Consider the following 23668-nt stretch of genomic DNA (forward strand, 5'->3'; position numbering starts at 1 on the left):
TACTGTTTTGAATCACTAATATTTGTGTTCAGCGAAGTCTCCCGAGTAAAACAATACCCCCCATATACAGGTTCTAGGGTGTCATAGAAAGTTACAGGGTAAAATACAGTGCTAACAAATTAAATTATCTGGACTTTCGGCCTTGGTTGGCAGGCAGGTCCCTCAAATTGCATCCAATAAAATTACTTAATTATGTAAAAATATTACATAAATACGCACGTAGAATTTAAATATATATGCATATTTATATAATTGAAGTCTACGTGTATATTTATATAATTATTTATGTAATTTTGTATATGGACATATGTATATTTTATATTATTTTTATTTATTTATATATACATAGATATATACAATTTCTTTCTAAGTGTATTTTGATAATATATATATATATATATAATATCAAAATACAGTTATGAATACAGTTATAATAAAATTTCAAATAGATATATAATTTAAAAAAAAAAATTATTACTATTTTTACATTTTTTTTATTTAAATTACTTATTATTTGTATTTTATAATAATAATATATATTTGTAGTCGGGGACATAAGCCGTAAGTATCATTACGCCAGAATATGTAGAGTCGGTTGTGGTGTGCCGGAACCGACGTATGGGGTAGGCCTGTAATAAAAGAGGGCCCACCCAAGAATAGTTATAGAGGGTTGTGGTGGGAGGGATGAACCCAGCTATTCCAGTACTGAACTAGCGTGGGGCCTGAGCTTTTATAGCCGGGTAACCCCTCCCACAATTACAGGCTACGCCTTTCTATTTGTAGTCGGGGACATAAGCCGTAAGTATCATTACGCCAGAATATGTAGAGTCGGTTGTGGTGTGCCGGAACCGACGTATGGGGTAGGCCTGTAATAAAAGAGGGCAAAAAGGTTGGAGTAAACAAATCACTTTATTATACACAGGTTACATAGCAAGACCTTTGAATGCTGATCTTAGTTCAATTTCTGGTTGTGGAATGTAAGTGGCGTAGACCGCAGATTTCCACCGGCCTAATCTTTTAATTATGTGAGAGGGTACGTTATGACTAGAGGCTGCCGAAGCGGCTCCGATTCTGAAAGAGTGACCAGAAAACCTTGTAGGGTTGAGGCCGAGATGGATGAACAGAGTTCTAACGTACTGAATGAACTTGGCAGTTGTTAAGGGTAAACCTTGTAATGCGAGTAGTGGAGTGTTTTGATTGAGACCTGTGAGAGTAGCCAAAAAGGTGTCAAATACTGCGACGGGGCACCACTGATTGCCTGTGGGATAATAGCAGATCTTGGTAGGAGGGCCTGTCTGATTAGTTTTTGTGTGACCTAAGGTGAGTACATAGTGATCTGTGTGTTTCTGAAGATTTGTGATGTTGAGGATCTGCTGCTGTCCAAAAACACTATTGGTGGTGAACTCGTTTGGACGTAAAAACCCATAGAAAGCTAGGTAGGTCGCTGTCTTGATAACTAGGTTGGTATGGGTTCAAAAGGATTGGAATCCAAAATATTGGAGAGTGCGCGAAACTTGGGGCCGTCTATCGGAAGTCTAGTAGAGGTAGTGGGTAAGTCTAATCTTAGTATACCTTTTAATATGTTTTTCACGGGATAGGAAGACATAAAAGGTTTAGAACTAGGGTAGGCACTGATTATGTGAAGTTGTATACCCGAGAGGTATAGTTTAATAGTGTTCAATGATAATTTTAGGTTAAGGTGGCAGAAGGAAATAAATGCAATAATGGAATCTAAAGAGTGTGTGTCAGTTATCTGATGGTCTGTCGTGAATTTGGTGTATATGGTAAATGCTCGATTATATGCACGGGATGTGTTTGTGGATAGGGCTGCTCCGGCTAGGTATCTGCTGTGAGATAGCAGTATTTCTAGTCCAGGATGAGGTCTTGGAATGGAGGGGTGCTGACCGGTCTGGAGTTGGCTGTGGGGTGTGTCCTGAAGAAAACCTGTAAGTCAAATCGAGAGTGCATCAGCGGCTGTGTTGGTTTTCCCTGGAATGTGGATGCATGCGATGTGGAATTGTAGTGTCACTGCTAACCAAGTTAGCCTTCGGATTAATTTCATGATGGTGAGTGATGAGGATCTACCCTTGTTTATTATGTCACAGGCTGGTTTGTTGTCGGAAAAACATTTTTTACCGATTTCCCCCGCCATAAGTGTCCCCATACTCTTGCGGCTGCCACAATCGGATAGATCTCGAATAGGGCTGATGTAGTGGGAAATGAGGGTAAACCTAGGGTTTCTGCTGGCCATGAACCATTAAACCAGTCATTGTGATAGATTGCTGCGAACCCTGTGTGAGCTGCTGCATCGGTCCAGATGACGGGTGAGGAATCTGATAAAGGAGTGATGAACATGGCTATCCCGTTCCAATGAGTTAGGAACCGTAGCCACATCAGAAGGTCTGCCCTAGCGTGAGTATCTAGTGATATCGTGCTGGAGTCCGTATTAAGTAACGGGAGAAGGCACAACAATCTCGAGATGAACGCCCGACCTTGAGGAATAATTTTCATGGCGAAGTTCAATGTGCCCAGTAAGGATTGTAGGTCTGTCCTGGTACACGTGTCCTTCACCAGAAAATGTTTTACCACCTCAATGATATGTTGCACCTTCTCCCGTGGAAGACTAGCCTGTAATGTAACGGTGTCTAGTTGAATACCCAAGAACGTCAGTTTTGTAGTTGGGCCTATTGTCTTTGCTTGCGATAGTGGTACCCCTAATGTTGTAAATAGGGCAAAGGTCTTCTGGAGACTAACTGGTGAGGATCGAGGTGATTCTATCGTAAGAAAGTCGTCCAGATAGTGTAGAACTGCGGGACAGTGAGTGATATTGAGGAGTAGCCAGCATAGAGTGTTGGCAAATATGTCGAACAATTTTGGGGTACTTCTTGCTCCAAAGGTAAGGCGGGTGGCAAAGTAGTATTTGTTTTCCCATTTGATGCCGTGCACGTGCCACAGGGATGGGTAGGAGCTTAAATGCGTTGGAAATATCGGTTTTTCCCAACCAGGCTCCCGCCCCTGCCCTAAGAATGGACTGGATGGCATTGTCTACTGTGGTATACTGCAGGGAAAACTCTTCCGAAGGTATCAATGAATTGATGCTGGGGGTTGCTAATGAATGAGGAGCGGACAAGTCGTAAAGAAGTCTTTTTTTTTATTGTTGAATTTCCCAGTGGCAATACCTATGGGGTTGGTACGCCAGCTGGCGAAAGGAGGATGAACAAAGGGGCCTATGACAAACCCGTTAGTTAGTTCGGTCATGAGTAGTGACAGTATGGAGATTGGGTCAAGAATAGCTGACTGTAAGTTGGGACATTCTAGAATACCTGTGGGAAGTGTGACTAGACCCGTATGGAAACCCTCAGTGAAGCCTTGAATAAGAAAGTCGACTAAGTGAGGGGAAGGGTGTGCCTGGAGGTAGAATGCCAGGTTGTCAATGCTAACTTCGGTTAGTCATTGTTTGGGGCACATAGTTTTTGCATGTGCCCTGAAGCAAATTGAGCAGACGTGCAGCAGTCTGCAAGAGCTAACTCCACAACTTCCTGAATTGAAGTTGTTGCAGATCTGCACTTTCCCAAGGTAAATTATGGGTCCGCCCAACTTGTCCTTCAATCCTCTGTGTTCTGCAGTGGCGGAACCGAAGGTAGCACGACTAGTGGTAGGAAGGTTAGGATCGACTGGGCACAAGTTGGTGGAGTGTGAGATAGAGGCGCACAGGGCACAGGATGGAGGTTTTTGGCCAGCAAAATGGCGGCAGAAAAGTTCTGTATCCAGGTTACTCCAGTTGGTATGAGTGTTGAATTCGGTTATGGATGCTGCCGCCTTGGCCGAAAAAGATTTGTGATAGTCGTAGAAGGAAAAAACCCCATACTTGTGTCCTAGGTCCACCAACTTGTGCATGTACAGGTCAAATTCCTCCCTACGGTGAGGGGAGGTGGAACAGATTACGTTGCGGTAGAGGCCGAAGGCTAGGACGAATTCAGGTATGGTGAGTTTCCGGTTGAGCCTGGCATCTCTGGCTTTTAGCACGACCGAAAGATCACCGTAACAATAAGCCTTGTTCTCCACAACATCTTGTGATGCAATCAGCAGAGATACAAGGTTTATGTCCTTGCCTTCCAGAATGTCTTTGCGTATAGTCGGGGGTACGAAATGTGCAGGCGTGATGATGTGGGTGGATGTGCTTGGTATTGGGTTTACGGTGGTGTCATTACCGTGAGGGAGGAGAGCCGAAGTGAGGATTGGTATGGGCGGAGTGACTGTCGCAGTCTGAGGGGTTTCCAGTTTATCCAGCCTAGTGCTGATCGTAGTAATTGAGGCCAAGAGAGAAGACATCAGACCCTTGATCTCGTTATAGTTTTCCGAATGCAGAACTACTCCTGGTTGGGGAGTACACGTATTAGATATGTAAAGTTCTGCTTTGCGGGCTGTGGCAGGAAACGGGACCCCCATGCGACGTAATTCGGCCGCGAGCTTGGGGATGGTCCATGACCGGAGAGCGTACTGGCTGGCTGGTTCTAGGTCCTGAGTCAACTGGTGCTAGCTATGCCAATCCGGCGAAACATTATCTATTCTACGAGGAAGGTGAGGCCCTACTAATGCCAAGTGGCGAGAGAGGCGCCGGTTGGACGGGGACCACATTAATGAAGTGGCGGGAACGTTGGCCTCTCGGTGACTGTAACAAGAAAAAGTAGGTTGGCTGTGAGTGGTGAGGCCCTAACTGGCAACCAAAGATTGGTTCTTGTGAGGCTCTATCTATGCGTTGGACCGAGGGGCGTATACCTCCGATGAGGATTGGTGTTGGCCTCCCAGGAATAGTTTAATTTACAATATTTTTGCTAGGGGTTGTACCCTAGTTGTCACCAGTTGACTGCCCTATGTATATATATGGATATTTATTGGATGGGGGGTGGGGAGTAATAGTCGTGCGACCGTACCTATTAGTTTATTGTACGAGTTTTCCACATTGAAAATTTTTAGGAGGATATTTAATTTTTCCCTGTGAAAAAAAAAACAGATGGTTAGGGCCTGCTAAAAGTGGGTCGGCATGGAAAATAAAATTGTTTATCTTTGTATTTTATTGTTTATTTTTTAATTATATTTTATTTTATTTTACCTGGTAATGCTTTAAATACTGGAGTTGTCTTTTAGAAGATAGCTTGAACGCCAGTTGGGTTGTTATCGGAGGATGAAGCTAAAAGTTATCCTTTGTATCCTCTTAGATAAATATATGGTTTAAGAAAAGTGAAGCGTAAATTCTAAACCTTTTACCTGTAAATAGGCTAGGAATGGGAGTCCGATGAAAGCTCCCAGTTTCCGGGTAGGTGTTGAAAAGGATTGGAATGGGCCGGGAGTGAATCCTGAGGAGATGGACGTCAGGAGTTTAAGTCATGGATCTTATGTGAAGGACCTGACAATGTACGGGACAACCCCTGGTATTAGATAAGTTATTTCTTACCGTGTGCCCAAAGACGAAGTGTTTTTAAGGCAGGTGTAAGGCTGAGACGGTTCAGGTGTAGCTGTGACCGTGGAATGGTTTTGGAAACTACCTGTGTAGATGACAGGTAACGTAAATAGGTGTTGGTGACGTGGGACAACCTAAAATAAGCCTTTATCATAAACATATAATGAGTAATCAACATGATATGGTAACACTCTAGATTGGTGCTGAAGCAGAAAGAAAAGCAAGGGGAATGGGATTAGACATATTTTTATAATGCATTTAACATTGTGTCATATGATGTGTTGCCACCAGGGGTCGTTATGAGCCGCCGTTGTGTATAGGGGAAGTAAACCGAGTATTATCTATTCCTCCACCAGGGGGCTTCGTGAGCCGACCTGTGATTGACAGTATGCTGATTTGTTACTATTGCCGGGTGGCCGGTTAACGGCCAGCGTTGGAGGTTAAGTGCCCGGGTGGAAGATAAGGTGAATGAGGTACCGAGCGGTAAGGTAAGTATACAATCGAAGTTATTAGTGAACAGGTGTGTGCAGTAAAAATGTCCACCAGGCGTCTGGCTGAGAGTGGTGCGGATGAGACTCACGGTTCTGGAACCTGGAGTAGGTAAGTATATGTCCGGGTACTGCAACCGCCGAGGGTATGGCTGAGGAGGATGGGAGTTCGCCGGGGACCACGGGAGTAAGCCGGGCTGGAGCGTTTGAAGCCGGGCACGGAAGACGCCGGGACAAAATCGATCAGGGTTTCCACTCAGACCGGCGCGGATCACGTGGGAGCGAGCTTGAACCGGAAGTGCAAAGGTTCTGTATGAACCCAGCTATTCCAGTACTGAACTAGCGTGGGGCCTGAGCTTTTATAGCCGGGTAACCCCTCCCACAATTACAGGCTACGCCTTTCTATATATATACACACACAATATATATAGTTATTATATATATTATATATATATATATGTGTGTAATTTAATTATAAGTGTATTTTTATATTAATATATGTATATATTAATATAAAAATACACTTCGTATGACATGATATATATGATATATAGACATATATTATAAAGATATAATATATGTTTATATAGCATATATATATACACATATATAATTTTTTTTTTTTATTAACATTATTTTTATTTTTTATTTTACACTAGCAGGGAGACTGCCTGTCAGGCAGACACTTGGACACCTATTGTGACCATGTGACCACTCTGTTGAGTGATCACATGGCCCCATGGGTCCTAATCCGCCATGGGGAGACTGCCTGGGCTGCAGGCAGTCTCCCCACACCGGGAGCACCGCAGATCGCCGCCGGAGGAACGACGACGATCGGGTAAGTCCATAAGACCGTTTTGACGGTTCAGGACCGTCAGCGGTCGGCAACCCTAAAATGCCGATGGCGGTCCTGAACCGTCCTCGGTCGTTAAGGGGTAATAAGTTAAAATACACAATATTAAATATCCATAACACGTTTCACCTTTACAGGATGTATCAAATGGAGTAAAAACAATCAACCTGGCTTAATAATCTATGAAAGAAACAACAACTGCATATGCTTAAAATTCAATTACCGTATATACTCGAGTATAAGCCGAGTTTTTCGGCACATTTTTTGTGTTGAACAAGCCCCATTCGGCTTATACTCGAGTCAAGGTCTGTATTATGGCAGCTTACATTGTTGGGGGCTGGCCGCGAGCTCTTACTTACCTTTGTACAGACTTCATTCATTATATACACACACTACACACACACACACACACCATTCATTATTTACACACACTACACAAACACAGACTGCATTCATTATATACACACACTACACAAACACACACACCCTGCATTCATTATATACAAACACTGTAAATAAATATTCGATTAATGTAATTTTATTGGGATCTAATTTTATTTAGAAATTTACCAGTAGCTGCTGCATTTCCCACCCATGGCTTATACTCGAGGCAATACGTTTTCCCAGTTTTTTTGTGCTAAAATTAGGGACCTTGGCTTATATTCGGGTCGACTCATACTCGAGTATATACTGTAGTTGTAAGAAAACTTAGAAGTATCCACAGCATATATTATTCGGTGTATATTCTTTTAAAAAATTGTAAGAATATTGTAATGTCCCAAAGTTCTTGGGTAGATGCAGAAAGGGTTAATCTTGCCACACAGGTAGGATCCACAGTCTAAGGATACAATGTATACCCCAGCAATAGTAGTACCTTAAAAAGATACAAGAGAAATCTACAGTACATAGCAGACTGTTTGAACTCACTGTTATACTGAGCCAAATGCACGAACTGTAAAAATTTAAAACCCTCTCACCCAAAAGGAACCCTTACATAAACAAATGGTGGTACTTGTTTCCAAGAGACCACAAAACAAGCGTGGGTATCAGAGAGTGAAAAGTTGTTACCGGCCGTCCTTCCGATCGTAAAATAGTCTTTTTCCTGTCCTACAGCCCTTAGGATGTGAGCTTTTTGCTCCCTTTACTTATGGACATAGGGGTGAATGAGGAGTGATTACTGATACCGGCTCTGAAACTTGGCGTCCTTTCAGCACAAGCACTTGGCTGCACGGCAAAGAGATTCAGCCACAACCCATACGATCGGAAAGGTAAAAACTTTTCACTCTCTAATACCCACAACTAATTTCAACTAATTGAAATTTAAGCATATGCAGTTGTTGTTTCTGTCATAGATTATTTGTGGAGTACCCAGTATAAAATTGAGGGTTGCTCCAATATAGCACTAACACGTTTTAATCTTTTTGTACTGTTTATTGTGAAATTTTAAGGAAGTTTCTAGTGTGTTTTTAGCAGCTTTTATGTACCTTATATTATTATTTTAATTTTAATTTTGACTAATTCCTAGCGCTCTCTTATTAGTTTTTGTATAATTTTATTATGCAAAACAGTGATCCAAATTTTTTAAAATGTATAGGTATTAAAAAGTGTATTATTCCATGGAGAGGAGGAAATATAAAAAATATTTTAGGTAAAACAGAAATGGAATGCAGACTTTGAGCTGTTTAATTTTTATAAATATCAGTAGTTTTATATTTTATATCTATCCATTTTAATTTCCTTATACTCTCCTTTTATATCATTATTTATTCCTGTTTATTGTTTGTATTTATGTAAATTATTTCCTGTATTCATATATTCATTGTCTCTATCTGCACCACTTCTGCAATGAAGCTGTAATCTCCCCTTGCCCTCCCCAATATGGCCACCGTCATTTGCGGCTACTTTATCTTCCACCTAATAGGAACCTTGTCAAAATGACCTCCCCACATGGCTGGCCACTATTTGACTTTCACAATATGGCCGCCGCAATTTGCCTCTTGCCCTTCACAATATGGCCGACGGCATCCACATCGGCTATGTAATCATTTACTAAATATCTCATGTAGCATTGCGACCAATTACACACCCACGTCATGTGACCAACTTCCCAATGCTATTTTCACTTAATGTAACCCTCGTTTTGTATAAAATGTATGATATTTAACCTCTGTACTACACTAAGAATACAATTTAATACCTTTTATGTGCTTTTAAAAGGTTTTTAAATATGTTGAATTCTGATTGGATAATGCTAAGTTTGGTGCCAATTTTTATCCCTATATAAACTCCTAAAGCCAGGTAGATTGTTTTTATTCCATTTAATAAAGCCTGTAAAGGTGAAACACGTTATGGACATTTAATATTGTGTATTTTAACGTATTAAAGGTTTTTTGGTCACCTTTGTGTGCCAATCTCCTTTGTTATATGCACTTTCCCTGGTAATCCCAAGGTGGGGATAATACCACCAACGCTGTGTTCACAGAGCAGTCAGCCTGCTCTATCCTTGTAAGTATAATTTTACTTCATTTTATTAGAGATTACTCTATTTTATTGAGAGCACTATCTGTTGCCTTTTTTATTCCTTCCTGAGTGTGTGGACGTGGTGGACATTTGCTGCATATCCTTTAAAGCGGGGATTATACCGCTGTACGTTCATACTGCTAGAGCTGGCTATAGCTCTTCAAAATGTAAGTGTTCCATCGTTATTTTATACTTTTATCTGATTGAATTATACAGTCTGCACTATCACCTGTTCCTGTTTCCTATCTTTTATATCATCTTGGTGTGAACGTAGTTGACAGTTTCCGTTTATCATTTAGAGCGGGGATTATGCCGCTGTACGCCTATACTGCTAGAGCTGGCTATAGCCAAATGTGAGTGTCCCATCGTTACCTTTTTCTTATATAAAAGACTGTACTCAACAAGCTACACTATCACCTATCCCTTTTGTCTTCCATATTATCTATGGTCAAGTTGAATTGAGGACAGTACATCCTATCAAGCACTGGACTTTTTCATCTTTGGATTATAAAAACTTTCTTTGTGAGACTTTTGTACCAGACCTATTTCTGTTTTTGTGCCAAATAAGTTGTACTATTAGTGTTTACCTGTGGCGCAGCCCTTCCCTTTTTTTTTGTTCTTCTTGTTCTCTCCAAAGGTTTTTGAGGGATTCCCTTTGCTGGGGCAGCTGCCTACCCAATAATCCTGTGTTAATTAGCGCTGACCTTCTGTTTTGTATTTTGCATAACTCATCAAAATTCACTGCAGAAAAAACAAATAATTTTTATGTTTTGCTATTGCAGAGAAGAGGGCAAAAAATAGGTATTATCCACAGGTATATGATGAAGAAAAATTATTTTACAGGACTCCTCCTATATTCTACAGTTGGATGCTTCTCAAAGGGATGGACATTAATCAGGACTTATTCCTAGACTACAGTCGTTATGGTGAGATCGAACCAGCACCTTAGATTTGGAAGCTTGTTTCTCTGATATAGACTGAATAGACATTGCCAATTTTTGTACATAGAATTGTTTTTTTTTCTCCTTATTTCTTTTTACATATTTGGCTTGACCTCATATTTTTTACTTTTTTTGCTTTATGTACAAGACAATTTTTCTACACATAAATCCCACAGGAGACTTTCCCTTTATCATGGGAATTGCAGCTTTATTATTATAATTTCATGTAATAATGTTAGCTAGTCCCACCAGAATTTATAGTATTCATTGTTAAAATTGTTGTGGTTGCCTTTTGTGATAACGGATATATATATATATATATATATATATATATGTAAATTGACACAATATACTCTTGACCTTTGGGTATAGTTGAACATATAATTTTTCTTCATCATATTCCTGTTGATGATACATTTTTGTGCCCCCTTCTATGCAATAACAACACATTAAAATTATTTGTTTTTTTCTGCAGTGAATTTTGATGAGTGCGGTGTTAATTTTGTTTGTTTCATCTATAAGATTAGTCAGAAAGAGGATAAGCAAGTTATAAGAACTTCCAAATCACACACAGAAGAGAAAATAGCCCAGTCAGTAAAAAAACGGGGCAAGATTTTTAGATACATAAATTAGAAAAGGAAAGTAAAACAAGGATTAGTTAGATTAAAAACTAAAGAAGGAAGGTATGTAGAAGAGAATAAAGATCTAGCTGACTGCCTCAATGAATATTTTTGTTCAGTATTTACAAATGAAAATCAAGGTAAGGGGCCTCAGATAGGAAAAAGGACAATTAAGTCATATGTTACATGTGGGTTTACAGAGGAAGAGGTTCTATTTCAACTGTCTAAAGTAAAGTTCGAATAAGTCAACGGTGTCACGATACTGGGGAACCCAACACGCTAACACACACACAGACACACAAACAGAAAGTGTGCAGTACCGGTCCTTAGAGTGGCCGGGCTAAGCACACACAGAATAGTCAGGAGACAAGCCGAGTAAGGGGAACCAGAAAACAGAATAACGAGAAACAAGCCGAGGTCAAAGGGTAGGAGAAAGTCACAAAGTCAGTATAACAAGCCAGAGAGTACGTAACCAGAAAGCACACGTTCAGAATCAATACTATAAAGCAAAGACCACAACAGGGCACAGATAGACAGGAAAGGTAAGTATTTAAATCCTAGCCTGAATCCTGATTGGCTAACCACCAATCAGTATTAACAAACACACGTGGGGGATATCTATACCCCCCATTGTGTTTGTTGCACTGTAGCTTTAACGCCGGGTCACGTGAGTGACCCCGGCGCTTAGATAATAGTGCCGGCTCCCAGCGTGCAGCGTTAGACATGCTGCCGCTGGGAGGAGGAGAGGAGGACGCGAGCGGCGTGTCAGGAGGAGAGGACGCCGCTCGCTTATCGGTAAGGGGAGAGGGGACCGCGGGCGGCGACGGACCGAAGGGTGAGTGCTGCGAGAGGATTGCAGCCTCCCCTTACCGCTGCCCACGGAGCCCTGACAAACGGGGCCTGATGGAATACATCCAAAGTTATTAAAAGAGCTTAGTGGTGTACTAGTAAAACCATTAAACTGATTTATTTAACCGATCATTGTTAACGGGAGTAGTCCCAGAAGATTGGAAATTAGCGAATGCTGTGCCCATTCACAAGAAAGGTAGTAGTGAGGAGTTGGGCCAGTAAGCCTTACTTCAGTAATGAGGAAAGTTACGGAAATCATGTTAAAGGATAGAATTGTTGAACATCTAAAATCACATGGATTTCAAGATCAGAGACAACATGGGTTTACTTCAGGGAGGTCATAACAAACTAATCTTATTGATTTGTTTGATTGAGTAACTAAAATAATAGATCAGGGTGGTGCAGTAGACATTGCTTACCTAGATTTCAGTAAGGCTTTTGACACTGTCGCACATAGAAGGCTCATCAATAAACTGCAATCTTTAAGTTTGGATTCCAATATTGTTAAATGGGTTAGGCAGTGGCTGAGTGACTGTCAACAGAGGTTTGTAGTCAATGGAGTATATTCGAATCATGGTCTTGTTACCAGTGGGGTACCTTAGGAATCTCTACTTGGACCCATTCTCTTTAATATGTTTGTTAGTGATATTGCAGAAGGTCTTGATGGTAAGGTATGTCTTTTTTCTGATGATACTAAGATATGTAACAGGGTTGATGTAGCAGGAGGGATAAGCCGAGTGGCAAATGATTTAGGTAAGCTAGAAAAATGGTCAGAGCTGTGGCAACTGATATTTAATGTGGATACGTGCAAGATGCATCTTGGAAGTAAAAAACCAAGGGCAGAGTATAGAATATTTGATACAGTACTAACCTCAACATCTGCAGAAAGGGATTTAGTTGTAATTATTTCAGATGACTTAACGGTAGGCAGACAATGTAATAGAGCAGCAGGAAATGCTAACAGAATGCTTGGTTGTATAGGAAGAGGTATTAGCAGTAAAAAGTGTTCATGCCATTGTACAGAACACTGGTGAAACCTTACTTGGAGTATTGTACACAGTACTGGAGACCATATCTCCAGAAGGACATTTATACTTTGGAGAGAGTTCAGAGATGGACTACTAAACTGGTTCATGGATTACAGGATAAAACTTAAAGGATCTAAACATGTATAGCGTGGAGGGAAGATGATTCAGTGGGGATATGACAAAAACATTTAAATACATACCGTATATACTCGAGTATAAGCCGACCCGAATATAAGCCGAGGCCCCTAATTTTACCCCAAAAAACTGGGAAAACTTATTGACTCGAGTATAAGACTAGGGTGAGAAATGCAGCAGCTACTGGTAAATTTCTAAATAAAATTAGATCCTAAAAAAAATATATTAATTGAATATTTATTTACAGTGTGTGTATAATGAATGCAGTGTGAGTGTATGAATGCAGTGTGAGTGTATGAATGCAGTGTGAGTGTATGAATGCAGTGTGAGTGTATGAATGCAGTGTGAGTGTATGAATGCAGTGTGAGTGTATGAATGCAGTGTGAGTGTATGAATGCAGTGTGAGTGTATGAGTGCAGCGTGTGTATGGGTGCAGCGTGTGTATGGGTGCAGCGTGTGTATGGGTGCAGCGTGTGTATGGGTGCAGCGTGTGTATGGGTGCAGCGTGTGTATGGGTGCAGCGTGTGTATGGGTGCAGCGTGTGTATGGGTGCAGCGTGTATGAGTGCAGCGTGTATGAGTGCAGCGTGTATGAGTGCAGCGTGTGTGTATGAGTGCAGCGTGTGTGTATGAGTGCAGCGTGTGTGTATGAGTGCAGCGTGTGTATATGAATGCAGGATGAGTGCAGTGTGTGTGTATGAGTACAGTGTATGAGTGCAGTGCAGTGTATGAGTGCTGTGTGTGTGTGTGTGTGCAGTGTGTGTGTGTATGAATGCTGTGTGTATGTATGTGTGTGTGTGTGTGTGTGTGTGTGTGTTGCAGAGCCTTGGTGGGGGGTGGGCAATTTTTTATTTAATTTTTTTTTATTATTTTAATTTTTTTTTATTATTATTTATTATTTTTATTTATTTAATTTAATTATTATTATTGTATTATTTATTATTTAATTATTATAATTTTTTTATTATCCCTAATTATTTTTTTTTCGTCCCCCCTCCCTGCTTGATACATGGCAGGGAGGGGGGCTCCTTCCCTGGTGGTCCAGCATTGGCAGTTCAGTGGGGGGGGGAGAGGGGGCTGCAGAGAGCGTTACTTACCTGTCCTGCAGCTCCTGTCAGCTCTCTCCTCCTCCGCGCCGTCCGTGCAGCTCCCTCGGTCAGCTCCCAGTGTAAGTCTCGCGAGAGCCGCGGCTCTCGCGAGATTTACACTGGGAGCTGACCGAGGTGCTGAACTGACGGCGCGGAGGAGGAGAGAGCTGACAGGAGCTGCAGGACAGGTAAGTAACGCTCTCTGCAGCCCCCTCTCCCCCAGTCTGTATTATGGCAATGCAAATTGCCATAATACAGACTCTGACTCGAGTATAAGCCGAGTTGGGGTTTTTTAGCACAAAAAATGTGCTAAAAAACTCGGCTTATACTCGAGTATATACGGTAAATGGAAACAACACAGTAAAGGAGGAGACTATATTTAAAAGAAGAAAAACTACCACAACAAGAGGACATAGTCTTAAATAAGAGCTGCAGAGGTTTCAAAATTATATCAGGAAGTATTACTTTACTGAGAGGGTAGTGGATGCATGGAATAGCCTTCCAGCTGAAGAGGTAGAGGTTAACACAGTGAAGGAGTTTAAGCATGCTTGGGATAGGCATAAGGCTATTCTAGCTATAAGATGAGGCCAGGGACTAATGAGAGTATTTAGAAAATTGGGCAGACTAGATGGGCCGAATGGTTCTTATCTGCCGTCACATTCTATGTTTGTATGTCCCCAGCAGCTGATTCCCTCTGTGCTGCCTGGACTAATGAAGATGCATTAACCTAAACAGCATTGGGTGTCTGTGATTGCTTGAGAATGTCAGCTTTCCAGCCTGTCACAGAGACCATTGCAGGTATGAATTGGTATGGCTAGAAAAAGGTGTATAATATCTACCTTAGTCATACCCCCAGTAGGGACCGGCTGAGAGTGGGCAGGTGACTCTTAGTGTTAAACTGCTCGAAAATGGTTTAACACTGAATGGAGGAACAATGTCAGGTGACTCCAGGCACTACAACCAGTTCAATTAGATTTAATAGCTATAGAGCCTTCAGTGTCCCTTTAAATTATTCTTGATTCAGCAACTCATTGGCAACAATATACTGTGATTCTCACTATACTGTAAATAGCTTGTGTCAATACAACCAAATCTCTCCAAAAAAGACAATAGAGTTATAGAAAATATCTCAATAAAGTACCTGTATTCAGCTACTTTTCCAGCATGCTTCTTCATTGCTGTGTCTGAACTCATGCCATAAAAAAGCATCATCTTCTTTCCGTTTTTCTCAATTATTTCTCCAGCGCACTGATCATGTCCAGCAAACATCCCTCCCAACATCACAAAGTCTGCTCCGGCTCCTGATAACACAAATAGAACGGAGTTCATATTAATCGGATGTAACAAAATCTCGTAAATTCTGAAAGCTCATGATGTTGGAGTAGTAACCACAGTTCTAATAAAATATCAATGTAATGTGAAATATGAATATACAAACATTTTAAAACATTAATGCATTTAGAATATTGGTCAGATTTTTGCTTTTATCATAACATTTTCAGTTTAGGACTATATGTTGTTTGATTTCAAAAAGTTGCTTTGTTTTTATGGCTGTTCATTTTGAAAGCTCAAGTATCCTACAAGAAAAAAGCAAAATCTAATAAAAAAAATCTTTTGGGCAGAGTTCTTGGAAGTATGTAGTTTGGAAAATGTATAGTGGAATTATCTGTTAGCTAAGCTACATGGTATTCATATTTTAATTTGTATTCACATTTTTCTGCATTAATTCAACAAGGAGAAGGATCTGGAAATAAAAACAAAAAAAGGTTTGTGTGCATGTGGATTACATAACAATAGATGCAATTTACATGTGTTAATTTGCTTTACAAAAATATCAGATGTATCTACCACAATGGATATATATATATATATATATATATATATAGAGAGAGAGAGAGAGAGGTTCTTGTTGAAGTGCACTCACAGGACTCAATAATATTTCTAATCGTGCTGTTTATTCAAGCATCAAGTAATACAAAGAAGTGTCGACGTTTCAGTCCCTGCCGGACTTTCAAAGTCCGGCAAGGACTGAAACGTCGACACTTCTTTGTATTACTTGATGCTTGAATAAACAGCACGATTAGAAATATTATTGAGTCCTGTGAGTGCATTTCAACAAGAACCTATATATACTTATGGTCGGAGTTTGCAACGAGGCATTAACAAGACTGGGAGCAGGGCCGGCCTTAGGGGTGTGCGAGCTGTGCGGCCGCACAGGGCGCCATGGAGCAGGGGGCGGCGTGGATTAAAAAAAAAAAATATATATATTTTTTTTTTTTACATTTGCAGCGGGGGCGGAGCTTACCGTGCGGCGGGGGCGGAGCTAAAAGCGCCGGAAAACTGCTGCAGGGGAAGCAGGAAGGAGTCCCTGCTTCCCCACCAAACAGTCACCAGGAGCTGCACTGCCTCCACAATGAACTCCACAGGTAACTGTGGGATTGTCAGGTGAGTGTGACTCTCTGCCTGTGTTTATTACTGTCTGTGTGTGTATGACTGTCTGCCTGTGTGTGTCTGTGTGTATGACTGTCTGCCTGTGTGTGTGTGTCTGTGTATGACTGTCTGCCTGTGTGTGTCTGTGTGTGTGTGTGTGTGACTGTCTGCCTCTGTGTGTGTCTGTGTGTATGACTGTCTGCCTCTGTGTGTGTCTGTCTGTATTACTGTCTGCCTCTGTGTGTGTCTGTGTGTATTACTGTCTGTCTGTGTGTATGACTGACTGTCTGCCTGTGTGTGTCTGTGTGTGTGAGACTATCTGCCTGTGTGTGTGTGACTGTCTGCCTGTGTGTGTGTGTGTGTGACTGTCTGCCTGTGTGTGTGTGTGTGTGACTGTCTGCCTGTGTGTGTGTGTGTGTGTATATGACTGTCTGCCACTGTGTGTCTGTGTGTGTATATGACTGTCTGCCACTGTGTGTCTGTGTGTGTATATGACTGTCTGCCACTGTGTGTCTGTGTGTATTACTGTCTGCCTCTGTGTGTGTGTCTGTGTGTATGACTGTCTGCCTCTGTGTGTGTGATTGTGTGTATGACTGCCTCTGTGTGTATGGCTGTCTGCCTCTGTGTGTATGGCTGTCTGCCTGTGTGTGTCTGTGTGTATGACTGTCTGCGTGTTTGTCTGTGTGTATGACTGTCTGCGTGTGTGTGTGTGTATGACTGTGTGTGTCTGTGTGTATGACTGTGTGTGTCTGTGTGTATTACTGTCTGCCTCTGTGTGTGTCTGTGTGTATTACTGTCTGTGTCTGTGTGTATGACTGACTGTCTGCCTTTGTGTGTGTGTGTGTGTGTGTGTATGACTGTCTGCCTGTGTGTGTGTGTGGATGTCTTCCTGTGTGTGTGTATGGCCGTCTGACTCTGTGTGTGTGTGTGTGTGTGTGTGTGTCACATACAACCAATACACGCATATCACACACTGTTAATACACCCATTACAAATATCACACATAGCATACATATCACACACAGTCATCACACCTACTATCACATACACAGACAACACAAACATTACAGCATACATGGATGACGGGAGGGGGAGGGGGGGGCGCTGTGAAGATTTTTCGCACAGGGCGTCAAAATGCCTAAGGCCGGCCCTGACTGGGAGCAGTGAGTGCGGGACACGTGGAAAGTTTATATATATATATATTTAATCTACCAAAATGCTGCATTGTATGTGTGTATGTATGTATGGATACTTGACTAAATTCCTGCATTTCTTGATTTAAGTCCCTCCTAAAATAAACGCTATATAAAAAAAAACCCTGAGTAATCGGACCGCTCTCCTACGGCCTCAACTGGCGGTAACAAGCGACTACTCGACTACTGCTATCCCCCCTCCCCCCCCCCATGGACCGGTGGGGGTTATCCCGGTCCTCTCTGGCAAGCGGGACGCAACCGGGGCCTGCCACATGCAACCAGCAACCACAAGACACATGGGCACCCAAAATGGCGGACAAGGGCAGCTCACTCACCTCAACGTACTCCACAGAGGGGACGCTCCAACGCCTGGACGAACTGTTCGCCCGATTCTGGGCCAAGCTAGCAAAGCGGGCGGCAGGTACCAGCGCGCAGCGAGTACCGCAAAGTGGAGCCCAGCGGGGTGCCGACCAGAGAACGAAAGGCCCACAAGGTGGCGCAAAACGCACCCGGCAAGCCAACAAACCCAAGCCCCACTCGCACAGACCAGGGGCCTTAGGAGTATCCAACCCGCAGTGCACACAGCACAGACGGAGAATAGCCCGCCGTAGGCGGCGACCAAGCACTAGGACCCTCCGTCGCCCACACGGCGGACAGGACCCAGACTCCCCAAGCACCATGGCTCAGGGCTCAACGAAAATGGTCCCCAAGCACGCCCGAGACCAAAAAGGCGAGGGATGCATCCCCCAAAGCTCAGCAATCCGGGAGACGCTATCAGCCCTCAGTGAGCATATACGCTGTCTGCTTCAACATGATCAGCAACAGCCCCACAGATTGGGCATCGGATGAGAGAAGGCGAAGACCCGAACTGCCTGCAGACGCCCTAACATGTCACTGCTGGTACAGAGGACTCTATAAACCTTAACTTAAACCTTAAACTTAAAGTGGTGGACTCCTAAAAGCTGACGTTCACCTTCACAGTTATTTTGAATGCACACACGACCTACCATACTAGTAATCAAACGCGCTCGCATTGTAGCCAGTCAGGTCAGTTAAGTAATTGACTGTAATCACAACTATTGCTGTTACAGCTAGCAGTTACCTACACCTTGACCTACTCAGCATGCATACTTTTTGTTTAATTAATTTTTACACCCAGCCAGTCATCTAGCCTGCTCAATATTTAGGATGAATACTTCTGGGGGGTACCACATTCTCATTCAACTCTAATGTTGTCACTAGATTCAATCTAATTGTAAATAGTTCAAATGACTAAACGTTTGGCACATACCGATCTTCCATGTAACTACCGTAAAAATGCAGAATGTGACACGGCATGCCGCCATATCTTGTTCTTAGGGTATAGTTAGTGAAGACCTGGTACCTGCATTAGCGTAGCTTAAGCCTGACACACTTGGTTACCTATACGTTAACAAATATACTGTGTAGTACCTTAGCAAATGTCATGACACTGTGTAATCTGTGACCATATCAAAAACCTGTCTATGCTGACTCATATAGCTATGCGTGCTTAGTCTGAATGCACTGTAAATCATTACTATACCATGCCCTGTTTTCAATGTGTTCCTATCTTGATATTACACAAAAAAGAAATAGTGCAGCATATCTTGACTACCCATACCAAATGTTTATGACGACCTAATCTGTTGAACGAGTCTTTGTTTATGCCGATAACTTACCCTGCACTTTCCTTCTTTGTCACTCCTCTGAATACTCCTACCTGACATATGCATCGTGTTAAATCTTGTTAAACCATTTAAACTAAACGAGAACCTAAGCTGTCGAAATATTGATCTCATTAATCTAAAAATGTGCCTTGACAAACGAATGCCACGTCTTGTACTGCAAATGTCTATCAATTTATCTTCATGTCGCTGTTGTGGCACACCAAGGCTTTTTGTTACTTTTGTGCACAACAAAAATAAAGAATAAAAAAAAAAAAAAAACCTAAACCCTGCAGTGTTTTATATCAATCACAGTGACAACAAATCTTTGAATTCAGAGTATTACATCTACTTATATTTAAAACTCCACACTTGCTTTAATACAGCATTATCTTGGTTTAATACACCAAACCATGCTAAATTAAACCTTCACTCCACTGCATTAAATTCTGGCACTCACAACAATACCCCAAGACTGCGCTGTATAATTAATTTAACAAAATATGGTTCATTAAAGGGAAACTATAGTGTTATGAATACAAAACAGTATGCCTAACATTATAGTGCCTTTATAGGGTTAAAAAAAAACACCTTTTTTAGGGGGCGGGGCCGGGGCCGGACCGCCGAGCTGGATGGTCGCAAACACGAGCAGCTCCTGCAAACTACCATTCTGTACCCTCAAAAACCATGTCTCTCTATGAGTTTACAGACCGAAAGCAAGGGACCTCAGAGCAAAAGGGGCACTGGACCCAGGGAGAGGCTGGCTCTTCGAGCTACAGTCCCCTGGGGGAGAGAACCTCGTTCCCCACGATGGGGCCTTCTCAGACGGCCGCTGCCCTGCTATCCCGTCCAGCAGCACCCGGCTGGGGGCCCGAATCGGCGCAGGCCTTGCCCTGTTCCCCCCCTCTGGACCGGCGGGGGTGATCCCGGTCCTAACCCAGTGGCCACGACAACAACAGGCCAACCAAGACCCAGCAGCAGCCTCACTACCGCGAGCTGTGGCCTAAACACCTCAACTAAAATGGCGGACGCCACACGCGCCAAAGGCACCGAGAGGGCCTGCAACGATCCAGCGCCCACTACACAAAGTGCTCACAAGCTCAAGCCAGACCGATACCCACAACAACCAGAGGGAAACTCACAGCAAAGTGCCCCGACAAGACACACAACCTCTGGGACACGATCCGGGGCTCTGACCACAGCTCCAAGGCTGGCCCAAATCAAGCGGAAAAGCCGGGGGCACAGCAAACCAGTACCCGCACCGCAAAGGATCACACTGAAGGCACACAAGCGAACACCTCCATCCCAGACAAGCCGGGGAGCAGGTCTCCCACACCACTTACGGAAGACCACACTTTAACCAGCGTGGAAGACGCCACAAAGCAACACAACTTCAACACAATGGAGAACCGAGAACCCATCTCACTCCACTACCCTGGCGTAACCTCATCAGCGGTGTACCCGAAAAAGATGAACTTTTTTACCAAGGCACAGATGACAGCGACAACAGACCACCATGATGCTAGGCTCCACGGGATAATAATGCTCCCCGCCTACCTCAACATACCAAACGGGGCAACATGCATAACTTGTAAACCAACTCATTATATTGAATTATAAATGTCTGTGAGCATAATGTTCTTCTTTGTTTACCTTGCCTAGCTTAACGAATACCAAGCAATATATGGTGGGGCTACCATCCTAACCACGTATATACCATTGCCTCCAATAACTGGAGGTTTAGTGCGCCCCTGGGACATACAACATCTTGCTGCCCCTGGGTCATACAACATCTTGCTGCCCCTGGGACATACAACATCTTGCTTCCCCTGGGACATACAACATCTTGCTGCCCCTGGGACATACAACATCCTGCTGCCCCTGGGACATACAACATCCTGCTGCCCCTGCGACATACAACATCTTGCTGCCCCTGGGACATACAACATCTTGTTAACTATACATAGATATCTGGCTGGCCGCCCTATAAGGTGCAATCCCATCGACCTGTAACCCACTGGGCATATCTCCATACATTACGCATCACCCTGAACACAACCAACTGTCATGCAAAATTAGACACCAATCGCTATGTATAACAGGGTTAACATTCTTGAATCTTAAAATGGGCACACAACTTCAATCTAACTGATAGCAACATGATTATATAAACGACACCCAATCGACTGTTATTAATCCTAACACACAAAAATATACACAATATCTCGTTTAACCAAGCTTGTTCTAAATATATAAAAATGTGCACAATTTCATGCCACTGCCTAACTTCTGTAAACCTTGAATCACGCTGTTGTAGCGTATGTCGATATCCTGTAACCACCTGCAAAACAAAACAAAAAAATAAACAAAAAAAACCTTTTTATACTTACCCAATTTCAGTGACAATGTCCGACGTCAGCCAATGGGGAAGGCCCATGCATCTCTATAACTGCAATGTTTTAAATTGCAAGGTTAAAGGACCACTATAGTGCCAGGAAAACAAACTCGTTTTTCTGGCACTATAGGGTCTTTAGGTCACCCACCACCCTCAGGGTCCCCCTCCCGCCGGGCTGAAGGGGGAGGAAGGGGTTAAACACTTATCTTTCTCCAGCGCCGGGCTCCCACGGCCCTGGGGAAATCTCCCTCTTTCGACGTCAGTGCTGAATGCGCATGCGCGGCAAGAGCCTTTCCTATGGACGTCAGCGTCTTCTCACAGTGAGAAGTGCGGAAGCGCCTCTAGCGGCTGTCAGTGAGAGGCTGGATTAACCCTATTGTAAACATAGCAGTTTCTCTGAAACTGATATGTTTACAGCTGCAGGGTTAACCCTAGATGAACCTGGCAACCAGACAATTTCATTGAGCTGAAGTGGTCTGGGTGCCTTTAGTGGTCATTTAAGGTAACAGGGACACTGTACCAAACCACAATGAGATGATGTGGTCTAGGTGCCTATAGTGTCCCTTTAAATTAACACTATCATGAATTATATAATTGGAGGTGTTATTTCTCTTTCAGTATTACAGGGGTCTCAGGGATTATTTATTTATTTATTTATTATTGCCATTTATATAGCGCCAACAGATTCCGTAGCGCTTTACAATATTATGAGAGGGGGATTTAACTATAAATAGGACAATTACAAATAAACTTACAGGAACAATAGGTTGAAGAGGACCCTGCTCAAACGAGCTTACATTCTATAGGAGGTGGGGTGTAAAACACATTAGGACAGGAATTTACAATCAAATAAGGTGGGCTGCCCTTTAGGAGAGGGCAAGAGACAGGTATGTGAGGTAAGGGTTAGTCTTGGAGGCCATAAGCTTTCCTAAAGAGATGGGTTTTAAGGCACTTCTTAAAAGATGCAAGACTAGGGGAGAGTCTGATGGCGGTAGGCAGGCTATTCCACAGGAAGGGAGCCGCCCGTGAGAAGTCCTGCAAGCGCGAGTTGGCCGTACGAGTGCGGACAACGGACAGCAGGTGGTCATGGGCAGAACGGAGAGACCGAGAAGGGACATACCTATGGATCTGTGAGGAGATATAAGAGGGGCTAGAGTTGTTCAGTGCTTTATAGGTGTGAGTTAGTACCTTGAATTGACTCCTATAGCATACAGGAAGCCAATGTAAGGACTGGCAGAGGGGTGAGGTGTGAGAGAAACGACTAGAGAGGAAAATCAATCTAGCAGCAGCATTCATTACGGACTGTAAGGGTGCAGTACGGCTATTGGGAAGACCAATCAGGAGAGGGTTACAATAATCCATGCGGGAAATTACTAGAGCATGGACAAGCTCCTTGGTAGTATCTGGTGCAAGAAAGGGGCGGATGCGGGCTATGTTTTTAAGATGGAATCTACAGGATTTGGCAACATGCTGGATGTGAGGCTCAAAGGTGAGACCAGAGTCAAGTATGACGCCAAGACAGCGCGCTTGCAAGGATGGACTAATGTTGGTACCACAAACTTGGAGGGAGAGCGAAAGATGAGGATCAGTATTAGGAGGAGGAAAGACAAGGAGCTCAGTTTTGGAGATATTGAGTTTCAGAAAGCGGGAGGACATCCAGTCAGAGATGGAAGAAAGGCAAGCAGTGACACGTTGCAGGACGGCAGGGGAGAGGTCCGGGGAGGAGAGATATAGCTGGGTGTCATCAGCGTACAGGTGGTAGTGAAATCCAAAAGAGGTAATAAGTTTGCCAAGAGAGGCAGTATAAAGAGAAAATAGAAGGGGACCAAGGACGGAGCCTTGGGGAACGCCAACTGAAACAGGGCAAGGGGAGGAGGTATAATTAGAAAAGGAGACACTGAATGAGCGTTGGGAGAGATAAGAGGAAAACCATGAGAGGACAGAGTCACAGAGACCAAGCGATTGAAGAGTTTGAAGAAGGAG

General features: G+C 43.0%; 1 protein-coding gene across 1 annotated transcript in view; it reads right to left on the reverse strand.

Moving 5' to 3' along the window:
* GMPR (guanosine monophosphate reductase) overlaps window positions 1-23668 on the reverse strand; it is a 125436-nt gene that overhangs the window by 15572 nt on the left and 86196 nt on the right. Inside the window, exon 8 of the mRNA XM_063451701.1 lies at window positions 15124-15283. Coding sequence (XP_063307771.1) covers window positions 15124-15283 — 160 coding nt within the window. The remainder of the gene's footprint in view (window positions 1-15123; window positions 15284-23668) is intronic.

This window comes from Pelobates fuscus, chromosome 4, assembly GCF_036172605.1.
Source record: "Pelobates fuscus isolate aPelFus1 chromosome 4, aPelFus1.pri, whole genome shotgun sequence".
In the NCBI taxonomy this organism is placed as follows: Eukaryota; Metazoa; Chordata; class Amphibia; order Anura; family Pelobatidae; genus Pelobates; species Pelobates fuscus.